The 14,886-nt window shown below is 38.7% G+C and overlaps 1 protein-coding gene across 3 annotated transcripts; it reads right to left on the bottom strand.

Annotated features, from left to right (window-relative positions):
- Positions 1-112: 112 nt before the first annotated feature.
- LOC311490891 (AP-1 complex subunit sigma-2) lies at positions 113-14,406 on the bottom strand (the record flags this gene model as incomplete). Of its 3 annotated transcripts, none has more annotated exons than XM_084548646.1 (4): positions 113-2,266; positions 11,475-11,612; positions 11,759-11,867; positions 14,228-14,406. In XM_084548646.1, 4 exons carry the CDS (start codon positions 14,404-14,406, stop codon positions 2,219-2,221), a joined length of 474 nt encoding a protein of 157 aa, XP_084404772.1. In that variant the 3' UTR covers positions 113-2,218. The 3 variants fall into 3 exon arrangements, with proteins under 3 accessions (XP_084404772.1, XP_084404773.1, XP_084404774.1); XM_084548647.1 differs by lacking the exon at positions 113-2,266 and adding an exon at positions 4,959-5,493; XM_084548648.1 differs by lacking the exon at positions 113-2,266 and adding an exon at positions 8,990-9,889.
- Between the last annotated feature and the right edge of the window lie 480 nt (positions 14,407-14,886).

The following is a 14,886-nucleotide window of genomic DNA, read 5'->3' as shown; positions in this document are numbered from 1 at the left end:
GGACCGCCACAGAATGAATGAAAGGAAGCTAGTTGTTTACGGCAGTACAGTCTCTCCTCCCCTGGAGTGCACTTTATTGCTGAACTTGACAAGAAAACATACCCTTCCTCTTCTGTCCATTTCAGACAAAAGAGGATAACAGTAAACACAAGTCCAGTTATGTAATACACGGGTTCTGCTGCACTCATGCTATAGCTACTGAATATTTCACCTGATACACAATATAGAATGACATAGATTTTATCAGTCACCATTCTGAGATGCAGTAAACAGCACACTATGAATTATAAAGGAGAATACTCACATGAAGTTACATACAGAAAGTAAAATGGCTGTGATGAGTTTGATGAAGTTTGGTTTAAAGCAACGTACACAGTGCAAGAGAATGACAGTTTTGATATTTGTACAGTCATGAGTCCAAGGCATTTAACATCTATCTATATGTGTATTTTAAGTGGCATAAAAAAATTCTTAATATGCTATAAGGGTTTATGACACTATTGCTATTTTATGCATAAACACTTCAGCACTTTTTTTTCAAGTCACAGTAATAAATAGGTAGTTTACATGCTGTACAGTATGTCACACGTGGCTGTCCTGACGTGACTTTATACTAAACTACATTGTGGGGTAGACAGTGAAAACAGCTTCCACAGAGTAGGCTTTGAAAACAGTCACTTAGCTTTCAATTAGTCTTCCTAATCAGACCTCTGCTCAGGTTGCAATCAGGTGGAGTCATGCTAAGATGTGCTAAAGTGGATGATAAGATGGGTAAAGTCGTGAAACAAAGCTAACTTGTAAGTGATGGAGATTCAATTAGGAACAGTGTTTACAAGCCATGAAAAGGTCCATATAGGAAAAGTAAGTGAAAATGCCTTTGTGGGTACAAAGTGGATAGGTAGGGAATACACAAGCAGAGATGTCTCAGCCTTTTAAGTGTCATACTGGATACTGTTCTCTATGATTCACTCAGGTGAATACTGTTCATTACCAGCTTATCCACCTCCAAGTCCTCAAATCACACCTAATATCTGTAGCTTTAAAAAATTCGCTTTACACTGAATTTTATTCAGAGTTAATCGATATTTTTACAAGAGCACTGAATCAATTTAGCGTGCATATTGTGATTGGGATGACAGTTAGTAAGAAACTCAATATTCTCCAGGGTTGCAGTCGGGGTTAGCCACTTTTAGCTGATAGCTTTGATTAATGTGCCGTATATTTACTCTGTAGCTGAGTATTACATTCTCACTATTTCCACTTCCAGCAAAGAAGCACCTATAAACTCTCTTACAGGACGGAGAATATTAACAGGAATCTGATAAAATGATCATATCTGCTCGACATCTTGATTAGGCAATAAAAGTTTGGGTCTTCACCACCTTGTGGCCAAACTAAGGTGACTAATTCATAGGTCTTGCACATAACAGATAAATAAAATCTATTCAGTGGATGTACCGGCTACATTGCAGTGGCATGCAAAATCAGTTATATAACAGCAACATATTCTCTCTTTTCAAATATAGACATCAACTGATTAAGGCATTCAACATTAAGTGGGATCTGCCACAATAAACCAACAGACCATACAGTCAGACTACAGGAGTGATAATGGCATGTAAACTGGGAATACTCATTATTCCACATATATTTTCTGCTTTTAAGCCAGTTTAGTCGTTCCAGTGTAGACATTAAATTGGTGTAAGTACAGTGGAAACAGTTTAAATGACAAAGATGTTCTCCTCAAAAACAATGTTAAGGAAAAAACGTGAGATTAAAAATAACTCTTTGGTTTTGTTAATGCAATACATTTACCCTTTATAATATAGCCTAGTCTGTAGGTTTGACTAACTTATTTAAAATTCCTACTTCACAGAATAAACATCAGCTTTGGTCACTCAATACAGCATCTTGATGTTGATTTGAAAGCAGCATGAAGCTAAATGATGCTGCATTTCAGTGTTAGTAACAGTGAATGTCATCACAATGAACAAATGAATAGCAGGAAATACATAAACAGTGCTGCATCATTTAAAAAAAATAAGTAAGTAGAAAAAAGGCAGAGTTGCGGGACACATATCCACAGGAAAACCATGTCAATGTGTGTTTGTGTATGTGTGTGTGTGTTCAAAGGCGACTTTGAGTCGTCATCAGCTACATACAGAGTAACTTGCGGATGAGGGAGTGTGTGGTGAGAGGATGCTGATGAGGACAATGTTTATGTCAGTCCAATTTCCTCCAGCACGCTGCGCGGGGTCTCTGCTTCCTGTGAAGGAAGAGAACAGCTCCAGTGAAGTGCTCAGTGAGCTTCACACCACACACTGATTAAAGACACTGTGTACAAGCAAACACACTGTGACACCATCATTTATCTGAACGGCAGTGCGGCTAGACATGACAACCACCCAGTAAACATGTCAGATTCTGAGTCAGGATTAATGGAGTTGACAGTGCAATTAAGATAAAGCCACATTGATCACGCATAACATTATGACCACCTTCTTAATATTGTTTAGGTCTCCCTTGTGCCTCCAAAACAGTTGTGACTCATCAGAGAATGAACATGGGCCTTCTGATGGTGTCCTGTGGTGTCTGGCAACAGAATGTTGTTAGTGGGGGCCTTTGGGTCCTATGGGTTGAAGGGAGAGGCCTCTGTGGATCAGGTTTGTTCCAGTGCATCCCACAGATATAGATACAGTTTGGGATCCAGTGAATTTGGAGGCCAGGTCAACACCTTGTGCTGGTTTTCATGTTTTTTTGAGTTGTTCCTAAATCGTTTTTGTGTGTGTGCCTGTGTCAGGCTGCATCCTGCTGGGGATGGCTGCTGCCATCAAGGAGTTTCCCAGCAGAACAGTGAATTGTTATCTATCAATGTTATTTACTTCTCCTGTCATAATGTTGTGGCTGATCGGTGTACAATATGAACAGAAAAGTGTACAAGTTCCCTGTGGCTCACTACAGTTCAGTTCCAAATCATACATTAATGTCATTGCCATTACTTATTAAAGTTAAAGGTGCCCAGGATACCTGTACCTGTTGTGTTTACATCAATGTTTGCTAACTTGCAGTCCTCTTCTGTCTTTGTTAGTGTGTTGCTACAATATGACTTTTCAGTGTAATAGAGTGAAACTAACCCCAGTGTTTGTGGCCTCGGTTGTGAGCCTGAGAGCATACACGTGTACAATATAAACACAACAAGGGTCTGCTCATAAGAAAATTGGCTCAACAGCACTACTAGTGGTCACAAACTCAATGGGAGACCTTTAAAAAATCATTTATTTATAGTTTTGATTTTAACATTGAATCAAATGAACATATATATAAAAGGGAAACAAACACTTGTTAAAGAGGTATTAATCAATATCAATAACAAGATGAAAGACACCTCAAATTGCCTACATGCTGGCACTAATTATTTGCATTATGACTTTTGTATCCAGTGTGTCACAAACTGTGGATGACAATACGCAGGAAATCATCAGGGCTGGTGGTTTTTCACAGAGAGAAAAAGAAACACTTACTTTGGCATCCTAAAACAGGGATCAGCATGAAAGTAAAGACAGGAGTTTAATGAGAGACAGAAATCTTACTTCTAAGCTAAGAGGAGAAAAAAAACAACACAACTCTACACTGTGGCTTTTGTTTTTCAGTGCAAAATGTTCAGCCCAGACCGTGATACACCAACTATGCATTATTCACCAATTTTAGACTTCTCACTCATGGGGAATGTTTTGTTGGAATGATGAATACATTTTTTATGTTGACTGAACATCTTAATCTGTAAAGCAAATAGAGCTTGGCTCACACCTTTTCTGACACAGAACACATAGTTGTACCAAAATGCTTGTACTTCAGACAGTGTGACATGGGGGGTGGGGGGGGAATAAAAACTCAGGGAACGATATAAAAGAAAAGACACCAGTGTGCTTATATGGTGAAGAATTGTAGGCTATTTATTTATTATCTGCTATATACATTGATCGAATGAATCATTCAGTTTATCATGATGGTCAATCAATGCAATACTTCTATTATTCAAACGCAGATAACCAATGACAGATCATATAAAACATTTTTAGTGCTTAGTTTAAAATCACGTTGTAAGGCTAATCATTTCAAGTTTTTATAAATGTCTATTTTCGTATTAATATGGAAAGCCAAAAGAACCCAAAGTGCAATATATCTTAAGAATAATCCCACTAACACCACTTACCTTGAGAGATGTAAATTCCCTCAGTTTATTTAAATAGGAAATAATCATGATCCATAAATAATTGAAAGGTTTTAAAAATAACAACGCAGCCGAGACTGCTCTAAAAGCTATTAGGTCTTGTAGTGCATCCGTTTGATATTTTGATATTTAAAACAATCATTCATAGAAATCAAAGTACCTTAAAGTCAAATATATATGATGCGAAGACAGAAGATACAGACAAACCTGACAAATCAAAAGATAAGTGATAAAGGAACATGCATTCACTTCACATCCTTGGCTGACACAATGTAAATTCAAAAACGTGACCCGACGTGATCAACTAATAAGAATGTAAATGATACGGTGTAAACTGTGTTTAAGTAGCATTTTAACTCACATGATCAGACTGTCTGATCTAGTCTTCGAGCATAGCTTTTCATACACCACATGTACCTTTTATATTTACCTTGCCTTGAAAGAATATTGAATACTTAAACACAGTCAGACACTGTACTACAACCTCTGCAACAGGGGGCAGACTTTCCCCACATACTTTTGAGTGGTAATAGAACAGATTAACAGAATAAGAAGTGGGAATTTTGTTGAAGAATTATGAGGAAATAACACTGATATAACTTGTTCTAAATAATATAAATCTACGGTTTAAAAACAAGTATCATCCTGATTCTTTTTGAACCAAAAAAAATCTGTTCTTGAAAATCTTATAAGACATTCATCACTAAAGGTCCACTCACTAGATTTTTTCATTGCTCTAAGCTCAGTGACAAAGAGATGCTGCTGAAAGGTCTGTAAGAAGAAGTCTAATAAGTGGGACTTGAGTTAAAATGAACTGTCAAACAACTTTTACAGCTTTACAGTGATAATAATAAAGAGATGTTGGTGAAATGATACAAAGTGTTCAGTGGAGTAATGACAGACATGTAACAATACATCACCGCTGAATATGTTGTGACTACTGGAGATATTACAAAGTTGTTGTTTTTTTTTTATGACAGAACATTGCTTACTGCCAGCCAATCCAGCCTACATGCTTTATCATTCTGGTGGTACTTTTAATACTGTGACAATATTGTATCATGACTGTCATGTATGAAATTGAACTGAAAGGTGTCACACGCCCAAACCAATGTCAGGTGCTCAGGGGGCAGAAAGAAAGGTGGCAGGCACTGAGGAGTTCAGCATGCAGGGTGGATAGCAGCAGCAGCGGCAGCAGCAGCGGCAGCAGCAGCGGTGGCAGCCAATCAGTACACAGGCACATTAAAGTACTCATGTCGGGGCTGGAGGAGAGAAATGCACACAGCTTAGACAACACTGAGTCGTAACAGTCACCTTATTCACACACATTTCACCCAGAGAGCATGCAGGAGACAGAGCAGCAGGCAAGAGTTCACTTCAACACCACTCCCTCTCTTTCTATTTAAATAGTAGAAATATTTGCTTGTCTACCCTTTTTTCTTTTTTTTTTCTAGGGGTTAAATGAAAACAGTGATGCCACTTCCATGTCAATATGATACATGTGAAGCAGGCGTATCTTAAAGACTTGACACAGATGAAGAGTAAGCTTTACTCCAATTGCCAAGGTACGCTCATGTTAGTCTCACCACAGTGAGGGCATGAATACTGAATGCCCCCAAAGGCAACACACTGATCTGGAGTAAGAGAGAACTAACACATTTAAAAACAGTGGGTCATTTCATTTTCATACTCATTACATTTTATCCAAATTTGGCAAAGTGTTGTTTATCCTAAACTACCTAAATATAATCATATAAAAGAGTTCACAGTAGTTTACAGTGTCAATGAAATGTTAACACATAAATGGAGAACAGAGACAGACTAAGACCAACTTTTATTTCAATACAAACATGTACTGTGTGAAGAGACTAATGACAGGAGACCAGGAAGACCGTCTCAACCAGCAAGAACTGTGCTACAGACAGACACGGAGAGAAGACTGAGACTAGATGGCTCTAGCAATACAGACAGCCTAAATCCACAGACACAAAGTATTCACCTTAGCAGGCCTAATTCTGGAAAAGACCAGAGGACTCAGAGGCCATATTTGGGACCATCACACCTGCGAGGCAAACATTTTCATAAGGACAAAGACAAAGAGAGTGATGCACCGCCGGTCAACTCGGATCAAGTCTCTCAGCAGCCAACAATACTACACATCTAGAGTGTGTGCTCAGGGAGAAGGAGATTAACCGTGCACCAACACAATAACTACGCCCTCTTCTTGGAGACGTCTCTGCTCAATTTATATCTGATGTCTCCTATGCGGGAGGGGAGCTGGAAATCTTCTGAGGCATCATTATTCCAAAAGAAGATCTGCTTGCAAGCACCAAAGTAACGGCCAGCTCCTGACAAATATTTCATTAAAGGCTTATTAAAATAGCTTCCACCAAATCCCCTGTGGTATGTTTTCCATTTAATTAGTGCACTATGGACCTAATAATGCCTACAAGAGCAAGCAGGGCCAAATTCCAAATGAGCCCCAACTGCCCCGGCATTGTTTTCACAAGCAGTTTTTGGTATCAACTAATATTCACATTATTTTTAGATTTTCTGAAAGGTAATAATAACTTTTGTCCTCCAACGTAGTAATCACTGAATCAACTTATTTTCTAATGTACAACCATTAGACTGTGGTGTTTTTTTAAAAAACAGAGTAAGATAACTAAATTGCACTGCCGATAGTTTTAAATACGTTGTTTGTGTCACAGACACTGTAGCACCAGAAGCATTTCTGAATTCAATATAACTGTTATCCTGATTATAGAATAACCACAAAAAGAAGAGGCACCACAATAATAACAAATTATTGATCATCTGTTTCCTTTGGTGCATAAACTATTCTTGTTTTTTTGGGTGGTGATATTCAATAGGATTTATTAACCCATGAAGAGACCAAACTCCATGACGAACTGATCCAACCACAAGTACTGGTGATGTAGCCAAAGCCTTGGCCATATAACTTGTTCCACTGAGCGTTACTGTTGTTTAAAAACACATCAAGGAGCACACTGATACACTAGGAGACATGTTCCTTCCTACTCCCAGAAAACCAAATGTGTATTAATCCACAGTGGAAAATAGTCTCCAACAAGAACACTGTTTATTATTGATTGAGTGATGTGTGGTAAAAACTACAATATCATTATCTTTTTAGAAATTAGGACGTCTACATTTCAACATAAATTATATGTTTGTGTCCACACTTAAAGAGTTATAATTCCATTAGGCACAAATGAGACTGGGGCAGAGAGCCACAGATAGGTTAAGGAAGTCAGTGAGTACTGAGAGACAGATCAACACTTACTGGGCTCTGGTCTTTTCATGGGATTTGTTAAGTTAAATAAAAATACAGAGTTTTTATCTTCTGTCATCTTGGTTAATAAGAATTAATAAGGAGATGCATAAAACTGGCTCAAATGACACCATGTGTAAAAACCTGAAAAATGTTAATGTTCACAAATCATCCACTTGAGCAATTTCATTCAGGGCTGTTAGTTTATCATCAAGCTGGTCTTCACACAGGCAGTACAGCCATTTCGACTTCAAATTCAAATTTAGTTTAAATGTATAAAGAATTAATTGTATTCATGGAAAAAAATGTCAATTCAGATTTTCTGCACTAATCTAAAAATTATCTGAATTCAAAATAATTCAAATAACAGCTTTGTCCAAATTGAAAATCGTTGGATTATATACTGTCTGTGAGTGAAACTGAGTGCGTTCAGACATGTCATAAACAATCAAGTTTGAATTCATGTCCGTTATGACCTTTGTGCTGTGTCATGTATCTTTCACTCATTGTTAAGAGACAGTCACGCTGACGGAAGTACATGCAGGTACAAGTTCACGGCACGCAGATCTGGAGACCCATGCCGACTGACTGACTGACTGACTGCACCAGTCTAGTAGTTACCAACAGCCTGGATGGAGGCATTGATGAACTCTAGGCCTTTTACAAGATCTCCTCATTTGGCAAACTCCCCCAGTCTTCACTCTGGCTCTATAAATACAGAATTGAGCCAATCAGAGACTTCATTTTCTCTTCCTCCCAGGGTAAACTTGGAGCGCCCCTGGTGAGATTTTCCCCTGAGTTCTTTCTAAGTAAGAAAATCAACTAAATGATTTAAAGCATTCTGCCCACGTTGTTCACTGTAAGACAAACACCTATGTTAAGAATTTAACATAAGCCTTTTAGGATCCCAGTACAGTATGTTCTCTACACCTCATGGTCCTGCTGGCTTTAAATCAATGAACAGCTTCACAGGTTGTCCTCAGGGATTATGGTCTTGGCTGGTCAACAGCAGCCTCGCTGATAACGATGATGGGCCACATTCAGACTGCCTAAAGCCTCCCAGCTTCATTACTTACAATGAGCTAGTTAGATCTCCAGTTTGGTAACATGAGTAAAATTTCAAACTGGGTTAAATCTTTGACGGCCTCATCTTTTGCCTGAATAATGTCTTATTCACATTTTTGGTTGTTGCTTTTAATTCATATACAGCGCGCTGCAGATTACCCAATACACTGTCAGGCTAACATTTGTGGCCCATCTTAATTTTGGCCATCAATGTTTTGGTATATTTTAATCTTTCTCACTTTATTTTTTGACACATTTTTGTCAACAATCCAATATTTTTTAATACTAGTCGTCTTTTAGAAATCCATTGTTGTCAGTTTTCTAAAATTCACATCACTTTTCTTTTGTGGATGCTAATGGACTGTCAGCAGTGGCCTGATTTCTCTTCCCAGAACTCATTAGCGATGGCCTTTTGGTGCATTGACTAAATGTTGAGCAAACAAATCCAGTAAACCCATCAGCCTGAGACTGACTGATTAGATCTAAAATATACTGGAGACTGTGTTCATCTCTAATTGATTCAAGGTATACAGGGTAAAGATACATACGTGATAGGTTTAAGCTTTATGGTTTTCATATATGACATTAATAAACTGAAGCTGGAACACAGCTGTGATCAGCGTTTTGCTTGGTATATTGCTGGCTGTGCTCTTGGTTAAAACTGTACTTGCTGTCACACCGTGGTTTATCCACTATAATTATGCACCCTCTACATGAAATGCTAATCTAGGAAAGAAGCGTTTGTGTGGTTGCAGCAGTGCGCACAATGAGGCTTTGTTTCTGGTCTGCAACCTGAGCTCTGCTCACTGGCAACCACGAACCTGGTCTGAAAAGACTAGAAAGAAGGGTACATTTTGAAAGGAGCTCCCTCTCATGAGCACAGAGTTGTATTAGTGTGACATTTCTGCTACTGTAATGAAATATGAGCTCATTATTAAATGTTGAGTTCGATTAGAATTAAGTACAAATCTTTTGTGACAATGCGAACTACTGAATGCTAGTATTAATCTACTTCATATAAGTAGACTGCTGATGAAGGGTTACTGGTTAGTGCCTTGGATTCCAGTTGCAGAGACATCAGGGTTGATATGGGGCAGACAAACACATCAGCAACTTCAATATTCATGACGTGATCCAAACGCTTGAAATAAAGCAGTTGCCTGTGTGTTGTTTCTGCTGGCTTTAGCGTTAGGTTTGTGAATCTACGGACCATCTACTTCTACTCATCTAACACTACAGCAAGGTTTGGGGGTTTTGCAAACTGTACCTGCAAACAGGCGCATCTGAAAGTCTATATTCTGCAAATCACAACAGTGAAGAATACAGAGGCAAGGAGAGAAATGTGTCAAGATTAAGATCAAGCAAACTAAATGCACGACATATGAGACACTGTGAAGCCCATGAAAAGAAAATCACAAGAAAAAACATGAGGAAGGTATGCAAAAAAAATAAGGCTGCTCAAATCTGCTGAGTTATGTACTCATGCTGAAAATGAAAGATAGCTGTGGTCATCAGGGATCCAACACTGAACAGCGTGAGAAAAATTCTAAGAAAGATTGTGTAGCACTAACAGTCCTAGGTCAACCCCCACTACTGAAGAGAGCAGTAAGGAAATACAGTGAGTTAAACAAGCATGGCATTCAGGACCCCCAGTAAGACTGGGAAACATTTGGACAGACTGTACAGTGAGGTTTAACACAACTCACTCTTAAAAAACACTGTCCCTGACTCACACTGCTGCTGTGATAAGAGCAGGAAGACATTTATAAAACTCTGGGTTGACTGCAGAATCTCATACACAGTGGGAAATCTAAAATAGTATTTTACTTTGACTTTATATTATATACAATAACTCCAATATCAACTTGTAGACTACAGATTAGTTTTTTTTTTTTTTTTACTTGTGACATTAAATTAAAATGTATTCATAAGCACAAGGGAGAAAGTCATCTCACTGATATCATCTTCACATGTTTTCGCATTAACCAGCAATTTCTTTTTGCTGACGCTTCACATTAAAAGCTGTTAACACACATGTGAAGCAGTCAGAGGAAATCGCTGACCAACAGATTCATGAGTGGATCATTACTTAATACTGCAGCAAGGGATGGAACAACATGAAGCGGCCACAGTGAGGCTGCAGGTTTGACAGCTTTGTTTCGATGGCAGGTGTCTGTATCGGCCACTATCTGTAACTTAACGGCACAAGCTGACGTCACTTCACATCTTGTTCTTTTTTATTCCTCTGCTCTATCGAGAGCTATGGCCAAACGTTTTTTTGGTTGCTTGACTATCCATAGATAAGTACGTACAATGCATTCTTTTTTTGAACGCTTTAAATTCCTTACATTTTGCACAAATGTTCACTTTGACTCAAGGATGCACTGCTAAGATCGTGGCCTCCAAACATGTTTTTGGCCTTTTCTAAATATTTTAATTTTACATTCAAAAAGTCAGATTTGAATTAGAGTGCTTCAATGTCTTTACCACATATATTATGAGTCTGGAAAGACGTTTCTAGTTTCAGTTGTTACTTTGCTATATTTGGTACTTTAAACATTAAAACACATTAAAATGTCATGTTAAATAGACCCCTTTGTACGATCTATGAAGTAATTTGATTTCCATCATGGTCCGATGTCAGGTTTTAAGAATTATTTCTCAGAGACCTTAACCTAGCACTCTACTACACACTAGTGTAAAACAAGAATAATTTGATTCACTTCCCTTTCTTCTTCCTGAATGTCTTTGATCTGAAATGTCAGAAACCTTAGTACCTGATGAAAAGGGAGGGCAGACTACAAATGAAAGGAAGGCCACAGGGACTCAGTAAGTGATATAAAGCTATTGTCTTTCCCACGTTAATTTTATTAGAGGTCTTACCTCCTGTAGCAGGTCAGCCTGCTCGATGGCCTTCAATACATTCTTCTTGGACGTCTCCTGAGCTTCCCCACCCAGTAAGAATTCATCCAGAATGAAGTAGGCCTTCTCAAAGTTGAAAATAATGTCAAGCTCACAAACCTGTTAAAAAAATAAATCAAATAATATTCATTATGAATGAACAATATTTTGACCCTGAGCTCGACAGCTGGCAAACTTAAGTAACCATGTGATGAATGTACAATTTACAAAAGAAAGGGAATGACAAGGAGGCGGCACTAACGCACACTGCCAAAGTATTTATCCAGCAGCTCCACATATCTGTGTATGATCTCCAGCGTGATGAGCTCGTTGTCCTGGTCCTCGATGGCACAGCAGAAGTACAAGCTGGCATATCTGCAACACAACGACAAGCCACCCAACCTTCAACTCAACAAGCCAAATGACAAACTGCAGCATTTTAAAAAAGCATCTTTCATGGTGAAAACTGCAACGTCAACCAGACAAAGTGAATGCCAGAAGAGCTGACTTTATGCATTGTAATCACTTACACAGGCTCTATAAGTGATATACTGTCTCCCATCACACTGAGATAGTGCAGAGAGAGCACTTCTCTGTTATTATTAAGGATGCCGTTTACTCTGTATTGAGTTAAAAGCCAGAAGCCGCAAGCAGGAGGCTGAAACAGTTAAGCCCCATTTTGCCTTGGTCCTTTATCCCTGATAATCCCTAAGGAACTCCTTAAGCATGTGATGATTGGCTAGTAAAGGAGCTGGCTATCTGATGCCATGCAGCCACAGGAGCAGCAAGGCACAATGGACTGTGCTTTAGATTTTACACAGTTAAACATAACTCTCAAACGTAACTGAATGGCAGCCCGCAGGCAGTATCGTTTTCTTTTATTGGTCTGAATGTCTTTCATTTTAATTCCTGGCTCTGGCGGCCCACTCCATCCTTGTCTTCTGTTTGTGAAAATGAACGCAAGGCACTGCCTAGCTCAGGAAACACAAAGGGCTCCGTTCAGTAGGCTGTAGTACACAGAAGTGAGACAGCACTTTTACTGTAGCTGACTCACACCAAGAGGATGTTAACCTTTTGCCATTCATTCATACTCGAAGTAAATGCAGGTCCCAACATAATATGCTCCCCTAATGTTGCTTTAGGCAGCCCCTGCCACACTCACACCATGTTTTACAAGTAGATTTGTCCTTGGCAAAATATTTCTTTGCCTAATGTTTCTGATGACATTTAAGGGTTATCTGTTCTGTCTTTATAGGTCTTTTTTCACAAATGTCAGAGAGCTCAAAGGTTTACTTAGAGCCACGTTTTGAATTGCCAAATATCGAGGCAATTTAATTTGGCAAAACTAAGAGCAAGAGCAGTTTCATTGGCAGTGGACCCAGTCTTGTCTCCGATCCCACATCAGTTTTGACACATGAGGTGGAACACGTTATGCACTTTCACAATTTTGATTGCTGAAGCAGCCGGGCGTCTGGTTAATTGTCTGAAGTGTAGGTTCAGGTTCAGTGCAAAATGTCCGGTTTATATCGGTGAGTCTTCAATGCGGTGCAGCATACAGCATGTGTAAGACATGGTTAGAGCAGCAATAGGTAGTCGATAAATCAATAGTCGATTAGATTATTATTTTTTTGTTTACTGTAAGAAAAAAAGCCCAATTCGCTGCTCTTATTTATCGCATTTAATACAAATATAATTACATGTGGATTTTGGCCCCATGGTCAAATAAAACCTGTCTGTAGGAAAATGTAACTGTCGTTTTTTCGGTATTTAAATATATTTCATGGACACAATGATTCATCAACCCTAGACATGAGGCATGTCTTCACAGAGACAGATTGTGTGACAAAATGTTCATTGCTCCACCTTATGAAATATTACTACAACTGTGTTCTTCAATTTCAACATACAGTATCTCTTCAAGTTAAAGTGTTCGTTGTTTTGTTGTCCTAACAGGGTTGTCACAATCTCATATACTAAGATTTAATTATATCATATGTGTGACTGTACTTCTTTGTCCGCGTATCTGCAAATTTCACTTGACAACTTACTGTTCTCATCTTCTTTTGTCTATAGAGAAAAGGTACAACTACGCCCAGGTCCTAATGAGTTTTTAATGACACTTCTATGTCTTAATAGCATCTGATGACACAACTGGTTGGATAATGTAATGTACTTATTGCTGTGGTCTAGATGGAGTGCTTCCTCTGCCTCTGCTGTTACCAGAAATTGTGCAGAAGTCAGATAGTTAAAGTCGGACATGACAATTTAAACTGAAATATCTCTAACAAGATTCAGTGAATGACAAGACAACTGTTGTAGGCAAAAAACACTGAGGTGAAAACAAATCACTCATTTCTAATAAGGTGGGCTCTTTCAATTATTTAAACTGCAGGAGGTAAACAAACATCTGTGGAGCAACAGTGCAAAGTCACTGACTGTTCAGCACCTTTGCCGCTGTGTTTGTCTGCCTGTGCTGGGTCACTCGGGTTCACCAATAGTCTGCCGGCTTGTCCGTTGGCAAGGCAACAGGATATAATGAGGCAAAATGAATGCTCTTTCTTGTTGTAGTCTGAGTGCAGTCATCTCTTTGATAACACTGTCTCCTGATTCCCTGACGGAGCCATGTCGTTGAATGACAGGTCTATGAATTGCCCAGACAAGTGTGAAAATATTCCATCCTGGGAGCGTTCAACCAGAAAACATTTTGTCCACAAACAAGTCCAAATTCTACCCACCTCTTATAGACTATCTTAAGGTCTCGCCACTCCAGAAAGCTGCACATTTTGGGCTTTCGAGCCAGGACTGTCTGCACCAACTCTCTGGTGATCTTCTTTTTCTCCTTATCAGACAAAGGCACGTACCATTTCTGGAGCCTGAGCTTGCCTTGTCGACTGAACAGAAGCATGAACTGCATCTGAAATGAAGAGAAGACAAAAAAAATGATGTGAATAAAGAGATGAAAAGAAGGAGTGGGTGGTTACAGACATATTCAGACAGAGACAAAAAGCATTCAAATGAGCAAATCACAACACATTTATATGCCACAGGGTGTAACCATTCTGTTTGTGACAAGTTAATTTCAATACATTGTTACAGCAGCCCAAGACATTGCACTAATTGATTAGATAAGAACAGTCAAATTCTGGAAATTTGTAAAAAAAAATAAAATAATAAGACTCAATGTAATAATGTAATAAAGAATACCAGAAGGAGGGGGAGTTGTTGTTTGTATACTCTGCTGCCATGTGTTTAATATAAACAACGCACTATTTCATTTCGGGCTCATTTTTCAGCCTGAACAAGTGACAACATATTACATATTTTAAACTGTAAATAAATTGAAACAAATACCACGAAGCCGTCATTTCCACTGCCACTTAAAAGCGTGTTATCT

Source organism: Chelon labrosus (assembly GCF_963514085.1).
Source record: "Chelon labrosus genome assembly, chromosome: 7".
NCBI lineage: Eukaryota > Metazoa > Chordata > Actinopteri > Mugiliformes > Mugilidae > Chelon > Chelon labrosus.
Note: the sequence above shows the minus strand (reverse complement) of the source record. Positions and strands in the feature narration are given on the sequence as shown.